This window comes from Colias philodice, chromosome 23, assembly GCF_061535455.1.
Source record: "Colias philodice isolate Cphi_HAF_F1 chromosome 23, ilColPhil1 Martin Lab GWU primary, whole genome shotgun sequence".
Lineage (NCBI taxonomy): Eukaryota > Metazoa > Arthropoda > Insecta > Lepidoptera > Pieridae > Colias > Colias philodice.
In genome coordinates this window covers 1,613,291-1,637,139 of record NC_143108.1, presented here as the reverse complement: position 1 = coordinate 1,637,139, position 23,849 = coordinate 1,613,291, and the positions used below count along the sequence as shown (strand labels likewise).

Genomic DNA, 23,849 nt, shown 5'->3' with positions numbered 1-23,849 from the left:
GTCCGGTCCCGAGAGGAGGTGATCGTTGAGTGAGACCCCCTGGCTTCTGGCCGCTGCATCATGTACCACACGTACTTTATTCGGCTTCATGGGATTGAGCACCGGGAAGTGTGGTAGGTACCACGTTCTATTGTCGCTTTTTTGTGGCGGCGCGGGCTCGGCGTATCCCTTTTCTATTAAAGCGTTCATCTGTTCGTTGTACTTTTCTTTCAGTCTTCCGTCTCTGTCTAATTTATTTTCTATGCTGTACAATCTTCGAAGTGTATTGCTGTAGTTATTCGGCATCTTGAAATCTCGTTGTTTCCACAATAACGGCATTTGATAACGACCATCTTCTGTCTCTGTCGCACGCTCTTTGAGTTGAGAGAGAGCGCGCTGTTCCGGGTCGTTCGCTGGCCTCTTCTGTTCTATTGTGAGTGACTCGATGGCGAAGAATCTTTTCAATTGTTCATCCATGTTGTCTTCTATTGTTATGTGGTGTACGAAATTAACTCGTTGTCCTAGTGAACGAGTGTGCGCGCCGTGTAATACCCATCCCAACGGCGTGCGGGATGCGACGGGCTGATGTCGTTGTCCCTTTCGCACTTCGGACGCTATGAGCAGGTGCCAGTTGTCTTGACCGATGAGTATTCTGGGCTTCGCGTTGTAATATTTCAAACTGTTTTTTAAATCGCCAAGATGCTTGCAGCCGCGGACGTCTTCATCTGTTATTGTTTGCGGCGACAGTTGTAGGTGTTCTATTGTTCTCGCAGTCATCTTGTGATTTTTAGTTGCGCCGTGAATGGTGAGAGTGATACGGCGTGACTTCGTTGCTTCTATCTTCGTATTGGCGATCGCTTCTATGTGTAATGGATCGAAAGTGCCGGTGACGCCCGTCCTCTTCGCTATGTCGTTGTCTATGAGTGTGACGGTTGAGCCGTCGTCGAGGAGCGCGTACGTGTTGACATCTCCCGCCGGTCCGGATACACATACGGGCAGCATCTTCAAATACGCTCGCGTACCGCTCTTTGTCCATGTTGATGCGACCGTTTCTTGTTGATTTTCTGTCTCTTTCTCGGCGTGGATGAAGTGAAGCAGTCTGTGATGCGATCTTTCACAGTTATTTTCATTGCATCTTCTCTTGGGGCAATTGTGATTCTTTGTTCTATAACGAAGGCAGCGGAAACATAGCCGTTGTGATTTAGCTATGTCCCATCTCGTAGACACGTCGTTTTTCTTGAATTTTTCGCACTGTGATATGTTGTGTCCCTCTTCCTCGCAGACTGGACACTTCGATGGTGGCTTGCTGACCGTGCTGAACGTTCTCTGAGCTTTTCTTTTATTTTCTATATTTTCTATGTTGCTTTCAGGTTGAGCGTAAGGGCCGCATCGTTCTGCCTCCCTCTCGAGGAAGCGAGATAGCTTCAGTAGGTCGGCCTCTTCTGTCTCGTGCTCCGATGAAAAATCGTACCATCGATACTTCATTACTGGTGGTAATTTTTCTATTGTGATCTTCGTAGCTTCTGGATTATACAAATAATGTATGCGATTGAGAGCTTTCAGTGTCGCCGTGATGTTGGCGACGCGGCTCGCGAATACGCAGATATCTCTCGGCGTGTCGGCTGGGCGTGGCAACGATCGTAGCCGATCTATTTCGGCTAACGCTATTGAGTCTGGTCGGCCGAATCTTGATTCTAATGTCTTCATAATTTCTTCTGGATTCCCGCCGTATATGAGGAGACTCTCGACTGCTTCTTTTGCTCGCCCTTTAAGACTTCTGCGAAGGCGTGCTGTATTTTCTATTTTCGTAAACGCCGGTGCAGATTCGTTGTACGCTGCTTTGAATGAGAGCCATTCTTGATGTGACCCCGTATACTGTGGTAGATCGGTGATGTACCTCGGTGTTGTTGCAGGACCGCTTCTCGCGGCGATTGTGATGGCCGCCGCGAGCTCTGATATGTTGATGTTCGACGAGTTCTTCTCTGTTGACGCGTTGCTTTTTTCAGTTTTCGTAATGTTCACGTCGGTTGTTGCGGCGGGGGGGGGCGACGCGACCGTAGGTATTTCTTGCTGTGGTTCTTGCGTAATGGCTAGCAAGTGTGGCTGCGATGTGTGTAGCCATTGGCCGACCTTCTGGCGCGGCTCGTTCGATATGACGCTGCGGTTTTCTTCTTCACTATCTTCGGCTTCGATGGCGTTGATTTGTTCTTTAATTAATTTGAGTTTTAAGCGTAGCGCTGCTCTTTTGGCTTTCGCCAATCTTTGTTTCTTCGATTTTCTTTCTTCTGTGTAGGTTTCGTCCTCGCTGGAGGTTTCTTCTGTACTATGATCTTGACGACGTCGCGAACTTGCAGTTTTCGTTGTTTCTGATGCGGTGGTTGACTCTTCATTCGTCGAGGTGTCGGTGGTCGTGCTTGCATTTTCTGTAGTGGGTTCTGTAGGAGCAGCACGGCCGCCGGCTTCGCTATTTTCTTCCTTGCTCTTCTGTCTTGTAAGCGGCATTTTTTCTATTTTTCTATTCTTCTTTCTTCACAATCCGGAATCGATGGACCAAAATGTGAGGGACTGTAAGACTCACATCGGTGGAGGCTTCCACCCTATAGTTGTGCTGGGGTTGGTGAAGAGAAAGACCAAATGCTGCTTATTACTATACGACGAGTCTTCTACCGCAGAGTGTACTATGTGGTCTGAGTTATGCGAGCGTGCGTGTTTTTGGCGCGAAAAGCGGTTATATTTATGTGTCGATTACAGGTGTTAATGCGTGCGGTAGGAAAACTCTCGTGTAGTACTCATTTATTTCTCATAATTTCTTATATCTATTACATTATATTATTTACTTATATCTATTACATTATAATACTATTTACTTATGCTAAAATAACAACACCAATAATCATAAACTTTATTTGTCAAACAATCTATAAACTATAAAAATTATACGAACACTATTTTTACTATCTATTATGTATCACACACTATTTTCTCTTATATACTATTACAATTTACGAACATAACACATTTAAATCAGTCTTAAAACATTCTATACAGGTTAACACAACTAAATACACGAAAAAGAACATTACACATACATTATAAACGATTAAACTTGTTATGTAAAACAAATGAACTTATAACACAGTTAAACTATTATGAAACGAAATAAACACTCTATATAAATGAAACTTAAAGTAATAACTTTTACATACGTTTTTATATCGTCGCGAACAAAACTTAAAGTAATAACTTTTACATACGTTTTTATATCGTCGCGAACAGAATTTAACAGAGATCAAACAGAATTTTTATCTACCAGAATTGATCGAGTACTTTTCCAGTTAAATCGTAACAAACAAAAATATTCCCTTCAAAGATTATCTATCCTATCCACAGATATACCTCTACGAAGAAATGGCGCGTCTCCTAGAGTCCGGGCGGCAATGGGAAGCCGCGGTCGAAGTGGTCAAAGAATTGGTCCAAGTTCACGAAGAAACAGCATTAGATTATACCGCGTTGGCTGATTTACACGAGTCTTTAGCGTCGTTGTATAGAGCTACATTGCACCAGACTAGGTTGCCGAATTCGTACTTTAGGGTCCGGTATTTGGGTAAAGGGTTCCCGCCGCATCTGTTGAATTCTAAGGTAATTATGATAAAGGTGGATATTCTTTTTGTTAAATTAACAGACATAATTTAACAAATAGTTAATTGGAGAAACTAAATTAAGATGGAGGCAGAATATTAGCAATTTCTGTTTTCCAGAAGTTAATTTACAAACTGCCAACTATTGATGTTACGTAAAATTTGAGCATTTATAAATTTCAATTCACCACTGTCACTTTAATTTGCTCTGAATAATAAACCAATTCTAGCTATCTTGTTTTATGTTTTTAAAGAGAAAATTTCCTGGAAAAACCGTTCGATACTCTTCAGTCATTAAGATACATTTGTTTGATTATATTTGATAATCGAATAGGCAAAAGACGCGGGTTCGAATCCCGCCCAGTGATCGATTTTTTTTCTATTCTTTTAAAATTTTAATTACTTATTATAATTTAACAGGGTTTCGTATATCGAGGTAACGAGTGTGACATGTTACACAATTTCAAAGAGAGAATGTTGGATGAATGGCCAGAGGCGGAAGTTTTATTAAAATTGGACGAGCCGGGAGAGGACATCACGGAGTCAGATGGACAATGTATCCTTTTTAATAAAAAGAGAGATAGAAGATTATCTGGCATTTTATTGGATTTTAAATAAAAATTTTATATTCTTTGTTAAATTTAATTAATTACAAGTGACATAATATATTTGGCATATGGAAGAAAATGTTCCAGAACACCAATTTAAATAAATAAATTATCTGGCAAACTTTGAAAACAGTAAATTGCTTAAATTAGTCCTAGTTTTTTAAGACGCCAATTTTTTGAACAATTTCTCCACTTCTCAAATCAAACATTTACCCCTTTTTTTCAAGTTTTTGTACATTCTTCTAAAATAAAAATAAAATCGCTGTAAATGTCATATATTTTCAAAATATTTCCCATTTTCTATATCCTTAACCGCAAAAACAGATTTACAAATAAACGCGGTAACGCCAGTGATCTCTGAAAAATGGGCGCACCTCGCTGACAAACAGATTGACGAACGAATATTGCAGTATTACGAAAATAATAATGTCAATAAGTTTATTTATTCCCGACCCATACATAGGAATGGTGAGTTTTTAGTTTTTACTATTAATAATATGTTGTAGTAATTGTTTTAAAAAAAAGTGTTGTAGAGTTCATTCTACTCTTTCTATGTGTTTATAGGGACACTATTCTTTGACCCTGTTATATTTAGTTATTTTTAATTTACATTTAGGTTCTGTAAAACTGTATAGAATTACAGATGTTTGTACCAAAGTCTAAGAATTGTTTTTTACATAAACCTTTCCGTTCCACTATTCCATCTCCTCCTGAATATTAAATGATATTTTTAAAATAAACAATAGGCTTCATCTCAATTAACCTATGTTATAAAAATATTTTCTGCTTACTTTTAATGCAATATGCGTAATTATTTTTGTCATATCTATATTTGAAAATGTATAACACATAATATTGTACAAATATTTTTATTTCATTTCGTTTTAAATATCTTTTACAGAAGACGCAATAAACGTTTCCAGTAATGATGTATCGGGAACTAACGAATTTGCTACCAGATGGTTGGAGAGGACAGAACTCGAGATTAGTGATCCTTTACCTGGTAAGATATTATATTATAATGCATTTAATGCTTTAAATATATAAATAACTAGTGGTCCGCCCCGGCTTCGCCCGTGGTACCTACATGTTTAAACTATCCTATCTCTCAAGTTGGATCGAACTGCACATGGTGTGCGAATTTTATTATAATCGGTTAAGTGGTTTAGGAGTCCATTGAGGACAAACATTGTGACGCAATAGCAATAGCTGAATAAATTAAATGTTTTAAAGACTGTTTAAGTTTCATTTTAACATTGACCATAGTCTCGTATTTATAAAAATGTCCCTCATTACTTCAAGTCATCACAGAAGAGTCTTCATAGACAAATAATACAAAATCTAACGGATCTTCAAAGGTTAAAAATACATTACCTACTCTCCTACTTCTTAGCTCTCCTTTGCTTTTTGGTTGTCTGGAAGAAATCGCTCATGAGCGATAAGACCGCCTACTGTACCTTAACCTCTTGTGCTGATTTTATTGTCTTTCTGTCAACTTCATCTGTGTGTACAATAAAATGTTTTTATTTATTATTTATTTATTTACATTACATTGTACAATTAATAATGTTAAAGTTAATTTACATTATAATAGAATGTTTAAAAACATAAAAATAATCATCGTTGCAAAATTTAAACGTGTCAAATACATGTTTTATTTATTCCAGGAATTCTTAGATGGTTTCCGGTTGTAGATTCACGGACATATTTAATTTCACCACTCGAAGTGGCGGTAGAAACTATGTCCAATACAAATAGGCAATTGAAACGGGTCATACTTGAGAGTAAATCACCTAATGTGATATTACACCCGCTTACTATGAGGCTACAAGGTGAGATTAATTTTAATTATAAATTGTATGTTTTTTCTTTGATTGTAAAAGAGTTTTTTTGACGTGACAACGTCTTATAATTCGATAGAGCCGGTTGCACGGACGAATGTCTGTTCTTAGGTAAAAAGTTCTTCTGGGTTTGAGAATCGATTTTGTCGTTATGAAATGTAAACTTACTCTATTTTATTTAAGCACTAGCTGCGCTCCGCGGTTTCACCCGCATTGCTCCGCTCCTGTTGGTCTTAGCGTGATGATATATAGCCTAAAGCCTTCCTCAAAAAATGGGGTATCAAACACTGAAATAATTTTTCAAATCGGACCAGTAGTTCTTGAGTTTAGCGCGTTCAAACAAACTTTATATTAGTATAGATGACATCACACATGAAATTACTTCGTTGAATAAAAAAAAAGTCGGGTTGCACTCCGGGAGTGCCGGCAGAAGTGAAAACTTGATTATTAACGTTCAGCATGTTTGATATTTTGGAATGGTATCCGTCTTACGCTTTTTCGATCAGGTCACGTGTCCTGACGCGAGTTTAAGATTTTATACCCACTACAGAAAAAGTGCTCAACGCCGCTAAAGAAGTTTTCACTTCAAAAAAACTTACACTAACCATTCAAAAAACGCAGGTATCCTAGACCCACGTGTTCAAGGCGGTCTAATAAACTACGAACGTGCGTTTTTCACACCGCAATATTCCACTCGACATCCTGAACACGTGGAACTGTTGCAGAGGCTGAAGGATCTTATTGCAGAACAGTTGCCATTACTTAAATTAGGTAAGTTCTTAATTAAATAAATAAAAAAAGACGTGTGGCACTCGGGGACTGCCGCGGTAAAGCTATTGCATGCTATGCCTTCAAGCCACACCTCCGCGCCTGTCCCCGTGGGGAGCGTGAGGTTTTTCGTTACGGAATTTCTGGATTCGGTCCCCGCGCTCAAGGCCCGCGATAGAAGCTATGCAAGAGCTTAATAAATAAAATTCTTCATTGTCAAAACATTTAACATATTGTTGTATGGAAGTTTCTGACCCCCAAACTAGGTATGTTTGTTAGGATCAGGTTAGAAAATTATAGGAACTCCATAAAGCGCATAATTTTATAAATTCAGAGTAATGACTCATATTTTTTTACAAAAATCTACATTATTATATCAGATATCTATTAAAAATGTATTGCTACCGCATCAATGTATAAATATAATTTCGAAAAGATAAATTGTTTATTTTATTTTTCCTTAATATCAAATGATGAGCCAATAACCGGATGAAAAATAATATCCTAGCAATAACTATAGGTATTTCAATAAATTGTAAATATAACCAAATATAAATCACCTGCCTTATCATTTATCACTTAAAACGAATATTTCTTCAGGTTTGGAAGTACACGCATCTAGAGAACCAGATAAGAAAATGCACGCGTTACTCGTGGAGAGATTCCACGATCACCAACAAAAAGTGCAGCAAGGCTTCGGTTTGAGGGTAAGTGGAGATTTTGAAACATAATTAAAAATTTATTCGTGGTCGTGGGTTCGATTCCCACCCGGGCCAAATATTTGTTTGATGAACATAGATGTTTGCTCTGTGTCTGGGTGTTAATTATCTATATAAGTATTTATTTAAAATTATATATGTATGTTTATCAGCCATCTGGTTTCCATAACACAAGCGAAAGCTTAGTATGGGATCAGATCGTGCCGTGTGTGAAAATTGGCCTGAAATATTTATTTATTTATTTATTTATTCAATAAGACTTATTTTAGAAGAAGGTTCGGAAAGCTGTTTTTTACAGAGAAGCCAACAAGAACCTCTGTATTTGCTCTGTTGTTTTAAATTTTATAGTGTTATGTTGGGTCAATTTTAATTGTTCCAGGGCCATGTTTTGGTAAAAGCGTTTTTACATTGAGAAAATTATTTCAGCATATTAGTATAAGATAGTATTCTTAAAAAAATTCTAAAAAATAAAAATGATTGAGTTTGGCATATTAATGGCGTAGCAATATTTGTATTTATAACATTACATTACACAAAATATGTATTTATAACTATGATCGAGATTTTTTGATTTTGCTGTTCATCAACTTGAAGTTATTTTTATTTCGCGGTTCCATAATCACTACATAGTATAAAACAAAGTCGCTTTCTTTGTCCCTATGTCCCTTTGTATGCTTAAATCTTTAAAACTACGCAACGGATTTTGATGCGGTTTTTTTAATAGATAGATTGATTCAAGAGGAAGGTTTTAGTATATAACTTATTAGGTTTTAGACAAAGCGGGCGAAGCCGCGGGTGGTTAGCTAGTTTTACAATAAAATAAAGTTCTATATAAAAGCTTTTCCAGACGATAGAATTCGACGCGACAAGCGAAGCGTCCTCTGACGTTCAATTGCGAGTGAATTCTCGTGATAGTACAGATATAGAGACACGCAGTTTGACAAACAACAGGATATCTGATATATCTACGGGGACTGAGTGAGTATAATATCTATATACTAGGTTTGATTTTTAAAGTGAAACATTTATTACATCGTCTCAAACTTTTTGGTCTGTGTAGCGCATGTCGCGTGACGGTCGAACCGTACGATAATTATCGTACAAATACGATAATTTTGTGCCTAAGTTTCACTTTTACCGTGGTTTAATAAAACTACACAACATTTTTTTTGTATATTTTTTACAAGTACCCTCAATTTTCTTAAAATATAAAGATATAATGTATTTCTAAGTACAAACGTATTTATTTAAAAAAATATATCAGATCGGAATGGTTACATACAGGAATATTTTTAAATAATTTTTCTTTTCGCTCGGTTAAAATTACAAATCTTTGGAAAAGTAAAAAGGATATTAGGGACATTACTTGTAAGTGGCGAAATAAGCTTTTTATTTACATCGTTATATCGCTTTAATCGATATATTTTCCTTTCCAGTACACCGTCGAAGTCGAAATTCATATCAGCTATCAATTGGACAAGGTATGTTGTGTACCAAGTATTCAATACTAAAAAACAGACTTTTATCTACATTTATTAGAATATTTTCTAACCAAATAAAGTAAAATGGGTTTTAAAATAATTAATACCGTGTATTTACACTTTAATTTATTATTTACAGAAATAGCAGTAGTGGAACTCTAACACCGAGGCATAAGAAAAGAAGTAGGAAGGTAAATATAATTATTTTTACATATAATTGTTTAATTCTAGACAAAATGTTCGGATTACTTTTGTATAAAACAGAATGTTTGTTGTGTTAATTCTACTATGAATAAGGATTTAAGTCACTTTTTACTCTAATACTAGCTTACTTAATGTTATATATGCGAAAGTTTGTTTGTTTGTTACTCCTTCATGTAAAAACTGCTGAACCGATTTTTATGAAATGTGGCTAACTAAGATTAACACAACGCATAGTATTATACAGAAAATCGTACGGAAACGGGAACTATGCGGCTTTTGGCTTTTCCGACTAGCTAGTACAGAATAAAGACAAAAATCTGTCCCCATTCTTGTCTACTAAAAAAATATCACAATATTATGTTACCATAAAAATTCCAGAGTGAAGTGAGCATTCAATCGAGCGGAAGCCAATGGTACACAACAGCAACAACAAACGGCGTCAACAGTGCGATCAACAGCGCAATCAACACAGCCATAGCTAGTGCGTTCAACAACAACAGTATTAGTTCGTCGAGCCTCGATACAACAGTGTCGCCGCTCAGAGAGTTGAGACAAGAGGTGAGATAGCTTAGAATGTTTTAATAGTAATTGTTTACAAAATTAATTGTACATATTGCTTATAGAAGTAAAAGAAAATTTTAATATTTTTTAGTACGACACAAAACAAATAAAAAAGAGCGTAACAACAGTATTATAGTCTGTCCACTATAAGAATTGCTTTTTGACAGATCGACGGGTGATACCAGAAGTGATGTAAGATGTTCAAAAGATTATCGATTGTGATAAGTACCATTTCAATTATAAATTCAAAATATTATCATAAATCGAATCAGGTACGTAAATAATAATTACAACGTAAACGTACTAATAAGATATGTAATAATAAGACCACATATTTATGCATTGTATGTTAAAACTATACTAAACTAATATTTTATTATTTATTGGTTTCTATCTTACAATTTGGTTGTCTTTACGTTTAAATTATATAACATAATAGAAGAGTTTTTCTGTATCGGATATATTTTACAGAGTATTTCTATCGATTATTATAATCTATCGACCCATCATTGAATAATTCTGTGTAGACATCACTAAGTGGGCGGGACCTGTCCATGAAGAACGATAATTATTTGTATGACATTTTAACATAGACAATACAATCCTTCATAGGCGTGAAGCTGTCAAAAAGCAAATAATATAATGGACAGAGTATAGTTCGTCGATCCTCGATACAATCTCGCCACATAATAATAACATCCAGCTTATAAGCTTAATGCTTTAGTGTCCATTTCGTCAACATGTTATGCAGAACTCACTTGTTTCTCTCACATTAATATTGTGAAAAAATGGGAATAAATAAATAATCTATATATATAAAACTCAAAGGTGACTGATATAGTGATCTATCAACGCACAGCCCAAACCACTGGACGTATCGGGCTAAAATTTGGCTGCAGGTAGATGTTAGGACGTAGGCATCCGCTAAGAAAGGATTTCCCGAAATTCTTGCGGGAACGGGGAAAAACGGGGATGGACGTACAAAGTCGTGGGTGGAAGCTAGTGAAACATAAAACAGAAGTAAAATATTCCTGATATATAAATTACAAGTATTTAATGTTTTGTTGTCTTGTTTTTTCATTTGATACTGACTAAGCATTCAATAGATATAGGTGGCTTCTTATTTATAATAACCCGTATTTCTTTAAATTTTTATTTAGAAGCCATTTGCTTTGAGCTTGTAAATCGATGTTATCAAATACTGTCAAATGCTGAACTATTTTTATAGTATATTTCATTTTAATGCTTAGTATTGCCTTTTAAATAATTATTTCGTACTTAATCTGTATATGTATTTATATTTGGCTTTTGCGAAAGCTGACCATGACAAAATAAAAATTAACACATTTATGTAGCATATAGTAGCTTCTATTATTATTTAAACCCTTATAGGATGAAATGTGGGTAGTTGAATAAAAACTTAAAAAGAAAGCACATATTTGTTATTTATATTTAGTAAAAAAAACAGTCATAAAACTTAGTTTACACACACAAAAGTATCGAATCTAAGTTGAAAATAACTCAACCAGCTGGTGACGGAGCGTCCGCTCCGCGCGGAGGTCGAGCGGCGACTGTCGCAGCGGACGAGTCTCGTGACGTCATCCGAACCGCCGTCCAACCGGGACTCGCTAGGTAACCGCCATCTTGGCTCGCGGTTGTGATTGTGCATGTTGTTTTAGGTTGTTGTTTGGTGTGTGTGCTATTTATTTATGAAATGCTACAATTTAAGAGAGTCGCATTTAATAGAGGACAATTTTTGGGGCATGTGAAGGCGTCGATAGAAGCTTAACCCCAAGCTTATCTCTGTATTTTTCTTTATTTCATTTTTAACGCTGTAGAGGACGCTTAAGCTGACCGGGTTTTTAAATGCTCATAAGAATCCGATCTAAACGAAATGTTTAACTTGGTTTTATCATTTTATATTAATTTTAATTGTATTCTTAAAATATTTTTGTTAAATTCGTACAATGTTACTAGTTCATTTCCATCTGTCTTTCTATAGTAATGAAACACAGAAACTTTAGGTGAAGTTTTTGTAGACCCCTCCACATGTCCCAAAAATAAAATTGCGTGTTCTATTAAATGCAAAGCTCATGTAACATTTCAATGGACCACATGGTGTTTAGGTTTAAGAAGGACTATTTATTGATATGTATGTTTATGTATTTTATGATTCTTTAATTTAGTTTAAAATTTAATAATTTACTTGTTTTTGGTGGTATTTATATATGTACATAACATCCTACATTAATAACTTAAAACAAAGGGACAGTGGATGTTTATTTTTGTATTAGTAGTTTAATTATAGTACAAAGTGGGCTGTGAAATCGTTTCAACAAATATATGTAGGTACACAAATGTTTTTTACTGATTGTTCTTTTTTTCAGAATAATATTTATTCAGAAAAACCTCTACATAGACTATATTCAATTTAATAATAGTTTAAATAGAATTCACAACCTGTGTCCATTTCTAGAAGTAGTAATTTTACATTTTTTTTTTTCAATATTAATTCGTATTAAAATACAATTATTGTTAAAATTAGAAAGCATGATAGCATGGTGTCTTGAGTGTATGAATGACGTTACTCAATTTTTGTATAGATGTAATTATAACATCTTGGTATGTGCAAGATACGCGAATGTTATTTCTTTAATTCATAGTGCAATATAATATTACCCTTTTTATGTTAAGAAATATTTATTTTCCAATTCTTTTGGAAAAGTATACGGTAGAAAATTTAATACTTTCCTTAATTTGATACATTGTGAAGTTCGAATAGTAGTAGTTGAAAAAGCTAACCGTTGGCTGGTAAATATTAAAAATACAATTCCAATTAACAGTTTATTAAATAATATTTAGTTTATTAGTTTTGAATTATATTTAACAATTTTACATTATATTTATATGTTACAAAAACAACGTCAAATTGGACCTTAATGCATCTATTATATGGCTCATTTTCACTTGCATGATAACTGTACTAACTTTACCGCTTCGCTCGCGATGCATTATACTAAACGCATGTAACATTATAACTATTAGGAGTAGGTAAAGGTTCGTTTCTTTGTGCCCATATAAAACTAGAAAGTTATACTATTTTACAATTTAAAATTAGAAAGAATAGAGATCAGATGTGGAAAGTTCCTGTGTTATTAATCGGATGATTAAATCCCTAAGGATACTTCCTTTTTGACATTTAAACAGAATATAAAACCCTATAATATTACATATCTGCAAACGTTTGAGACAGTTAGAAACGGACTTTTAGTGCCTATTTCATAATATTTTCCAATTTTAAGTAAATTGTAGGTATGTAATGCATTTCATATTATTGGAAACAAAAGATGGAATTTTGATGCACAGTCTACTAATACGTACAATAATAATTAAACAAGAAATAGACTAGAACGTGGCAGAAGAATTTTCTGGAAGTTCCAGGGTTGTCAATGCATAATTTGATTATTTAAAATTAAAAATGTGATAACCCTGTTTAAAAGTAATATTTTATAGATTGTATGAGAAATACTTTGCCTTAAGATTCCGTCAATAGTTAAAATTGGTATTTGGATAACTAAACTAACAATGTTAATGCAGTTGGTATTGATGCACTTAAATAAATTAATTATGAATACGGCAGAGATTTTTATTTTACCTTTTACCTAAACTCTGTTCAATATTAAATTGCCCTTGAGGTTCATGCAAGAAGCATGTTCAAGCATCACTTTAGAGTTTGTGTGACTTTACTAATTACTACTAACTTTAGTAACGGATTTTAAGCGCAATTTTTATGTTGCCTTAACACGAGATTTAAATCGCGTTTTAAATCCGTTAAGAACGATATACTTTATGGAATGTTTGGATGACTATGCCACTAACTTAAGAAAGGGATTGTAAAACACTACTAACATCAGAATAAGATTTTTAACGCGTTTTATTTCTTCATTAAAAGTATCACACATCTAATTAATATATAAAGCGTGTTTTGAATCCGTTATTTAGGTGACATAACTAACTTCACAACGGATTTTAAACTCATTTTAATTTTTACATCTTGCCTACGATATTTAAAACGCGTTTTAAATCCGTTAAAAGTCAGAACTAAAGTAACAATACAATACAGGAACCACTGACTCAAACCAAGATGAGGAAGAGCCGCCGCCGCTGCCGATAAAACAATCGCACAGAAGTCTAGATCTAGACAGTGAGAATAATAACCTAGAATCGAACCCGCTACCCACTAGATATAATTATGATTTAGTACTGTCACCAAGGAATTCATATTTATACCAATCAAAAAGAAGGAATACGTGTGAACTACCGCCGGCCAATGAGAAAGCGCCTACACCACCGCCGAAGAAACGAAATCAGACAAATGCTTAATTAAATTATTATTTATTTTTATTGTGTGGTTGAAACAGTAAATGTTAACTAAAGATAAGTATATCATGTTTTATCCAAATTTGTAGAGCAGTTTTTTCGTGACCGATTAAATTCAATTTATTCTTGAAGCGACATAATAATTTTTACAAAATAATATGTAATATTAAGTAAAATATGTAAAACGTTACAGTTAGATTTTTTGGCTTACCAATGTTTTTGTTGTTTCAATTTTGTAGATTTTAATGTAAATTGTAATATGTATGTTACAGTTAGATTAAATAAATCAAGATATTCTTTTTTAATAACTTTCCCATACAAGTAGGTAACTACGTAAAGTTACATTGAAACTATTTTTATAATTTTGTACGTAAAATTTGATCTGTGAAAATTTTACTGCTTAAAGAAAATATCCCCACTTAAGTATTGAAAGAGCATTTTGTTCAAATAAAAGGACTTTTTCGATTGATAACGTTTTATATATGACTGTATTCTGGTTACCTATCTTAATCTCGAATTTTAATATGCCGAATATCATAATCCAGAAAACGTTTGGACATTTTTTCATAACCCCGAATTTTAAAATTTCGAAGTTTTGTTTGCCATATAATCGCAACTCCGAATTTCATTTGCCCATTTCTTTATTTGTACGACGTTTTACAATCCAGACGAATGAGTTCCAGACATACGAAATCTAAATGCACAAAATCCAGATGACCGTAATCCATATGCACGAAAGCCAGATTTTTAAAACACAAATTTTTGAAATACAGTTAATTGATATCCAGACAAACAATGTCCAGATTTTTGAAATTCAAATAAACGATATCCAGCAAAACGAAATCCTTCCAGGGGGACGCAGCACGGACCTAACCTAACCTTCTGAATAGATTTTAACACTTTAACCTTTCTGTAATGGGCAAGTAAAACAATAGCGAGTCGGTTCTGGCACTCGCCGGCCGCTGCCGCGGCACGCTCGCTTCGCTCGCTCGGCTCGTGCGTGGGGGTCACAGTTCAAACCTAACCTAACCAACTGAGTCGAATTTGACACTTAAACCTTTCTGTAATGGGCAAGTAAAACAATAGCAAGTCGGTTCTGGCACTCGCCGGCCGCTGCCGCGGCACGCTCGCTTCGCTCGCTCGGCTCGTGCATGGGGGGTCACAGTTCAAACCTAACCTAACCTACTGAGTCGAATTTGCCACTTAAACCTTTCTGTAATAGGCAAGTAAAACAATAGCGAGTTAGTTCTAGCGTGGGGGTCGTAGTTCAAACCTAACCTACTGTAATGGACAAGTAAAACAATTTTACGTACTGACAATGATTATTTTCAGTCGATAGTAAAGGTATAATCACGATTGTATGGAAATCAAATAAAAAGATTATGAAAGTCTGGCAATAGTTTATCTGTTATACGATTATATGGGAACCAAATAAAAAGATTATGAAAATTTGGCAATAGTTTATTTGGAAAATGGTACGATGGGAAGCAAAAAAAAGTTTTCTGAGAATCTGGTATAATGAGATCTGTATTATGAGAATACGGGAAACAAAAAAATACTTTTTAAAAATCTGGTTTTGGTGCATCTGGAAATTGATTCATCTGGGAAATTAAAAAAGGAATTTTAAAAATTTGTCATTCATTACATCTGTCTTTTAAAAGTTCTAACAACCGTTTTCGGGGTTTTAAGATTCGGGTAATAGAAATTCGAGTTTTTAATAGGTTACCCTGTATTCTGTATTCACTTACAATGTAGTAAAAAAATAAAACACTATTTGATATTCTAACTAACTAGTTAGTATCTTATATTAATAATTAACATAGTCAAAGATTAAATAAATAATTTATTACATATTGTTAAAACTACTAAAGATTTTAAATGAAAAAGTATTTGAATCATCTCGTTGTTTTACGAAAACTGTAGTAAAATTTTATTGAAGAAGGTCTTCCATGTTAAAAAATATTTTAATATTTAGTCAAACGTTTAACGTAGTGTTGTAGTCACTTGTAAACGGACGATAAAATATATTTTTTATTAGATTATACAAGATTGCTCATACTTTACACTGCAGGCCACCGAAATTGTAACATAAGAATAATATTTAATATTGTGATAATGTTTAAACGAAATGCCATTGTTCCAAAGCGATATTACCAGATATGTGTCATAATAAATTAAAATATATAGGAATTATATTTTATTGACCCTATTTTATGTACGTGAAATTGATTAACATAATAAATGAATAGTATATTTATTGTGAATCTTAGTATGACTTGTAAAATGTGTTGAATGATAAGTGAAATTCACATAATATAGATAATTGTACACGAATTTCATTATTAAATTTGTTTGCACATTCACATGTGAGTAGAATTAGACTTCATGCGTTATATTGTGATTAATATCAAATAACTAGATTTTTCGAATGTTTGTAGACAACTGATGAATAACAGAATAATGACAAATGTGCCTTGGTACAAAACCTCTGCTTTACAATATAAATGTAATACATGCAGTAGTTAAGATTTTATTTATGTTCATTGTAAATAGGTACATAGTCTCATTCCAATGTAAGAAAGTTATGTTGTACGAGTAATGTTACCACATTTTGTAATCCATTTATTTAATTAGACACAAAAAACATTCTTATTTTTCATGTCTTTTAATTTTAATATGATCACATAATATAGTATTTGATTCATATTAAAATTTTAAAGGATGAGTAATGATATTGCGTTTTCAACTTAAAACGTATTACATCATGATATTAATTGATTATAATACAAATATAATATAGAACATAATATTTCATGTAATGAATGGTAATTTATGATTTTCATCGGAATTTTCAAGTAGAACAAAATAATTATATTGATTTAAGTGTTTCTTTATTATTGACAGTAAGTGTAATAATGACAAATATATCATGATAAGCAATTGATCATTTTGAAATATACTCGTGTAATAATTTAAACTCATTTTGTTTATTTTAAGTGTTACATAATTATGTAATAAAATATTATGATGATTTTTGTTTTTTATTTCTCATTTTCCTATCCTTTTGTTTAAGCATTTGATACAAGTGAAATATTTATTTTGCAGAACGTAGGTAGTATCTAACTAGGTAAATATCTACTTATTTTAGCAATAATTTTTGTTTGCTCTTTATGGATTGATATCTCTACATCATCAGATCGATCACAGAAATTGTTTTAAAATCATCCTCAGTCTGCATGTTAACATTCAACATTCAACATTCACATTCACATTCCAACACAAACAGCCATCCACACGCTTGGCGAACGTTCATGATGCGCGCTACATCCACACGCTGGCTGTTTGTCACAAACACCGCAAACAGCAAACGAAGTCCCATACATTAATTATCAACAGAAACACATATTTTTATCACTTTATAAACGACACCAAATTCATCCTCCAGTACTACATCATAACTACCATTTATATTGATTGTGCATCTGAATATTATCTGTACTTTCACTACAAAACAACCGCTTTTATAATAAGGGAACTCAATAATATTGGTCCGGCCCTGTAGCCAGCCTTCCTCGATAAGTCGATAATTGGGCTGTTAAATATCCAAAGAATTTATCAAATCGGACCAGTAGTTCCCGAGATTAGCGCGTTCAAAAAAAAACTTCAGCTTTATAATATTAGTATAGTTAGATTTAGGTATATCACAGATAATATAATACTATTTATATACCTACGACGTAATAATTATTACAAAATTACACGTAATAGCGCTGTCTCTATGTAAAGAAATATATTTTACTTACGTCAATACATTTGCCATGTAAATACCTATTATGTAGTTTTTGAAACAGCTTGCAGTTTTCTGCGTTAAATTAAAATTTAGTTCATTCTAAAACTGTGAAGTGCTAGTGTAATTTTCAATAATTCGATAGAGTTGGTGAAAATTAGTGATAGTGTTTTGTTCTGTATAAAAATATTGGATTCTAAGTGAGATCTTTGGAGAGAAAAGGTAAGAATGAATTAGAAAAAAGATCTAAAATAATATGTTACAGCTCTTGTTTGTTTACGTCGACAAAACACATTATACAAAACCCTTCTGTATCTTAATAGTAAATAATTTATTTGAATTAGAGGGACCATGCTGTAAAAAAGAATTTGCGTAACATCCTTGTAACATACATATTTTGGCTAATCAACACATAATAGTACCTAAGTAACTTATTTGTGTAAGTAAAATTAGAAAATTGTATAGAAATCTTTTCATAGAGCCTTCATATTTTAATTTGATAGTTTTCTTAAAATATTCATTAAATCTTTGTAAATTGTATCTAAGTTCTATTCACAATAAAACAATCAGTAGGAATGGCAAAAAGACGCGGGTTCGAATATTTTCTATCCTTTAAACATTTCTCATAAAACTCTGAAACTAATAGATAACATTTCAATGTTATAAAAATAAAAATATCACACCTATGCCCTAAGAATTTACCATACACTTTTAGTATAGTACGTTTCCGATCCGATGCGCAGAAAACAATTTTAGGTATTAGCGGGACGTAAAGGGGTGCGCACCCGCACTCGCACATGCACCTAACTTCCGAGCCGCCATTAATGCTTATGCAAGTAGGTACCTATGTTTGTTAAGGATTGAAACACAAGACTCATGCTATCTAAACACTGCTCTTTACACTACTCATAAATGCAATAAGTCAATGCAGAGGCCAGAGACTTAAAATATCCCTATACTATAATTATAAATGCGAAAGTAACTCTGTCTGTCTGTTACGCTTTCCCACTTAAACCTCTCAACCGATTTTGATGAAATTTGGCACAGACAATCTTAACCCGGCGTCATTGTGGTAGAAAACAGATACGCGAACGTTGAGGTGGGTCAATATTACCCATATATTTTATTGTTGTTATTTTTAAACTTTTTAAGAAAATTCTTATTCTGTGTTATTATTATACGTTATAAGCATTCTGGTTTTGATAATATAAAATAAAAATAATAATTAACCAACGTTTTATTCACTTTAATCAACTTTGACATAAACTCATAAAAATAGGAACAAAATATAGACCTCTTACGTTTTCATGTCATTCCTACGCTAATAACCAGTAATTTTGGTTACAAATAGCATTTTTATAAACTTAAGTCTAATAAGTAGGGCATGCAGAACCGAGTCCGGTTCCAAGTTTCTGAAACCCGGTTCCAAATCGAGCTCAGAACCGGGTAGAACCGGGTTACCCGGTTCTTTTATAATACTTCGGAAAAAAATATGAAATTAAACAAAAGTAACTGTAAAAGTGGAAGATGGGCCTTTTATTTTACGCGGCTTGTTTTATTAAATTAATAAAGAAACAAAATTTCAATACTTCTCTTTATTTATCAGTCTTGTAAAGTACCTTTTTATCATAATAGCACATAAAATAAACCTTATTCATTAACTGCAAACTGTAAAGCAAAAAACCGGCCAAGTGCGAGTCGGACTCGTGCTCTGAGTCGAGGGCTCCAAACAAACCTATTTTTTATCATGTTGTAACTTTAAAATTTTTGTTTCTAGCAATTTTTCCTTTATCTGTGTTATAAGACGTTACTTTTACCAAATTTAAAGGCTCCGTGTTCATGAAAAGTACCCAGCTGTAGGTTTTGAGTCCCATGCGGATGTCGAAATTTGCGAAAATTTTCAGCATTTACGGCTGTATCTTTTGATGCGTTGGCTTGTGTTTTAGTTTGACTTTTTCACATAAAAGGGACCGAAGACTTGAGTATTCGATATAAATTTCAGCTTGATACCAAAAAAAAACATGACTGGATCATTATATGAAACAGTAGAATCAACAGCTTTTCAAATTCACGACAAATCCAATAAAAATATTTCTGTAGCCTAATTTTTGTCATTTTCGAAGCCTAATTTTTTTTTTTGGTAATACAACCGTAGAAAACTTATAGCATCTAAGGTTAGACAACCAATCAGAGCCACGCTTGAGGCGTGGCACGAAAATTCGCGATGCACGTGAGTCTGACGTTGCCAGATACAATAAATTTGTTAAAATAATGCAGCAAAATATAAATAATACTTCATATTTTAATATTTTGGTCGGAACCGGGAGAACCGGGTTTCATACTATTCAGACCCGGTTCTCAAGATCATCAAAAAACCCGGGTTTACCCGGGTTTTTCGGAACCGGGTAAACCCGGGTGCATGCCCTACTAATAAGTATATTAGAAAAAAACTTTAACAAAGCTAATTAGAATCTTCGTTGTAAATGAAATCAGTACAGAAAGCCATGATGCGTTCAGGACAAATAAATTTAGGGCAAGCTTGACAAAAATGTTTTGTTTTACTATTTTTATTTCCGGACACACTTAAAATCTTTTGCGGGAATTGCAGGTGGCTCCTCTGATGATCCACCAATAAATTATCTGATTCTTTTGCCCATTTGTCATTGCTATCGATTAATTCCTGGCGAATTTTCAAATGTTCTAAGACCAAAGCAAGACCTAAGTTTTTCATGAAAATACGTCGCTTATCGTTTGGTTTGTTTTTATTTATGCGACGTATTATAAGCGCAGTAATTCCTGTGTGTCCAACATGGCATAAAAATTGTCAGGGGCCACCTTTTGGAGTTACGACTCACATCATATGAGGCGCAAAGTTCATCAGCGACGTCAACCCCATATTTAGTTTTATTGTAAAAGGTATTGAATTCCGGTTTTCGCTTTTCTCCGCTTGAAACACACTCTGCACTCTAACGTGATCCTCTTCTTCTACTTCATCATCATAATAAGGTAAGTCTGAGTCAGACAAGAGTCTAAACCCGCCATGATACGTGATATTTTCTATTCTATCCGTTTATAGTACCTATTTTATAATAAGTACCTGTTGGACAAACAAAAACATTAAATTCACAGAAACAAGCAAAAAAAATGTTTGCAGACACCAAGAAATCATACACAACAGTAAAAATCGATAACTTAGCCATGGCGCGAAATTGTTACATCAATTGTGAGGATGGGTCATATTTACCTTTTTCGAAAATACACGCGTGTAGCTCCCAGTACACTCGACGTGGAAAGGATTTCACTTCCAAAACGTTTAATGTACATTATTAGCTCCAGCTATTACAAAGAACAGCACAATCATGCACGTAATTACAAAGATATTGTAAATTATAAACAAGCCGGGTCATTTTGACCCAACCTCAATGACGCCGGGTTAAGACCCTCGGAAAAAACATAGGCTACCTTTTATCAAAACACCACGCGGTCGAAGCCGCGGGCGGAAGCTAGTAATAATATAAAATCTAGTTTTTCATCTGACACCCTAGCACCAAAAATAAATGCATTGTTTACATTCTTTTTAACCGCATTACGAGCAAATATTGATACAGTAAAATTAAACCAAAAATACATAAAGGCACTAGGCCTTCACCCAATAAGATAATGTGGATCAACATATTTTTTATTAGTTTGAGAAAAACGTTCTGACATCGTTTGCTTTTATGCGAGTAACAACTTACAAGTGAATGTTATAAATTTTTAATCTATATTTATTACTAGAGGCCCCGGCTTCGCCCGTGGTACATATTGCGCAATAAAAGGTAGCCTATGTCCTTTCTCGGGTATCAAAATATCTCCATACCAAATTTCATGCAAATTGGTTCAGTAGTTTAGGCGTGATTGAGTAACAGATAGACAGACAGAGTTACTTTCGCATTTATAATATTAGTATGGATTATGAGTTGTTATGTTTGAATCTCTAGTAAATTATAATTACAAAGTAAAATTGTTGTCCTGACAAACATTTTAATTTTTAATGCCTCAATCTTATCATTTATGTGATTGTAAAATAAATGTCCGATTCTCAGACCTACCCGATATAGGCGATATACCTACTCACAAAATTTCATGAGAATCGGTCCAGCCGTTTCGGAGGAATAGGTATGTAACTAACATTGTGACACGAGAATTTTATATAAGTAAATACTAGATATTATATGCAGTGATATAGCTGAACAGACATGAAAATGTACCATTAGGTATCGTAAAATTATATCGATTAGCTAAGTAGTTAGGTAGATAAAAAATTCAATTCAGACAATTGCTACCTACTTACCTAGCTATAAAATTAATTAAAATGTTTTGTTTTTATTAGGCATCAAAATGATTTCCCTTTAGTTTATTTATTACCTGTGGCATCATCAAATGCATTGGTAAAGAGTTTTTTCTACCACTTCATACAAAATTCAATTTTGATCCGTCATTTACCCGAAGCAAATTATTCATAATTATATACCTACAGGTAGAATATTATTTAATTGACTAAAATAATGGAATTGTTTATGAATATTTTATTTATTATTACTTACACAAACTTACAAAAAATATTATTAGGTATAATTGAAATTTACTAGCTTTCCGCCAGCGGCTTCGCCTGCTTAGTCAAAGAAAACCCGCATAGTTCCCGTTCCCGCGAAAGACGCAGGTTCGAATCCCGCCTCCAGATTGATTTTTTTTATATACGACTATTTTTATACTAGCTGCGCTCGCTAGCTGTTGGTCCATTGTTGGTCTTAGCGTGATGATATATTATATAGCCTTATTGCCTTCCTAGATGAATGGGCTATCTTACACCAAAATAATTTTTCAAATCGGACCAGTAATTCCTGAGATTAGCGCATTCAAGCAAACAAACTCTTCAGCTTTATATTAGTATAGATTAAAATATGATCGTCGTACTAGCATCACAAAGCAACGCGGTCATTTCATAGAAACAGTAACATATGAAAAAGAAAGAAAGAAAGAAAAAATGTTTATTTATACATAGGTTGTTCTCTATAAACTATGCAAGTATCTAGTGTCGCTGCGTCACGTCGTCTGCTGCTGCCTCATGTCGCCCGTTATACAACTGTTATCTCCTATCTTGTCCTATTATTATAACCAGCCTCTGCAACGTTCGAGTTCCTGAGACCATCGATCGATCCGATACAGACTACTTACTTACGTAAACAATACACCAACAAAAACATTAAATCTGCCTCAACATCACAAAGGGACTTTAGTCATTTAAATTTCGATACAACATGAAACCAAATTGACTCAGAAATAATATATCTACCTATGTACATGAACGTCATCACATTTTACATTTTAGTTTATAATACGAAGAGTTAACTATCCATGAAGTTGAATAATAAAGATGATTCAGTCGGTATACAAATTGTTCAGTTGTTTCAATAAGGTTTTGTTTTTTTTTTTGATGTGAAATGAGTATTTGTTCAATTTAAATAGTGTGGTAGCAGTTTTAATTTTATCAATAGGTACTTAGGTAGTACAGTTTTTGGAAGTAGTTTTTGGAAGTTTGCGAAGTTTTATACCTTCTAGTAATAACCTAATTTTTAATAACAGTTTAGAAAACATTAATTTACTGACCTGGGCTGCTTTAAATAATTCCCAAAACATTTTTTTTTGTTTATACATAGTTGATATTACAAGGAAAAAGTTAACATTAAATAAGAGACAAAGGCTGTTTTTATTATGCAATATTTTTAATTATAAAATAGCATCATCCGCATCATTCTCACGCATATTTTTGGTCTATTCTAGAAGAATAAGATAAGTTCATAATTTTAGGTACTTTTAAATAGAGTATTAGACATACATGAT

General features: G+C 33.7%; 1 protein-coding gene and 1 long non-coding RNA gene across 2 annotated transcripts in view; one reads left to right on the top strand and one right to left on the bottom strand.

Moving 5' to 3' along the window:
- Positions 1-14,669, top strand: part of mbc (dedicator of cytokinesis protein myoblast city) — a 73,283-nt gene extending 58,614 nt beyond the window's left edge. Inside the window, exons 26-38 of the mRNA XM_089709807.1 lie at positions 3,370-3,618; positions 4,038-4,173; positions 4,550-4,693; positions 5,127-5,228; positions 5,893-6,057; positions 6,688-6,837; positions 7,435-7,541; positions 8,401-8,531; positions 8,990-9,034; positions 9,174-9,225; positions 9,617-9,796; positions 11,329-11,431; positions 13,923-14,669. Of these exons, the coding sequence (XP_089565933.1) occupies positions 3,370-3,618; positions 4,038-4,173; positions 4,550-4,693; positions 5,127-5,228; positions 5,893-6,057; positions 6,688-6,837; positions 7,435-7,541; positions 8,401-8,531; positions 8,990-9,034; positions 9,174-9,225; positions 9,617-9,796; positions 11,329-11,431; positions 13,923-14,182 (1,824 nt within the window). The 3' untranslated portion in view covers positions 14,183-14,669. The remainder of the gene's footprint in view (positions 1-3,369; positions 3,619-4,037; positions 4,174-4,549; positions 4,694-5,126; positions 5,229-5,892; positions 6,058-6,687; positions 6,838-7,434; positions 7,542-8,400; positions 8,532-8,989; positions 9,035-9,173; positions 9,226-9,616; positions 9,797-11,328; positions 11,432-13,922) is intronic.
- The window catches only part of LOC149477868 (uncharacterized), a 395,772-nt gene that overhangs the window by 280,487 nt on the left and 91,436 nt on the right, over positions 1-23,849 (bottom strand). The gene's annotated exons all lie outside the window — the stretch shown is intronic.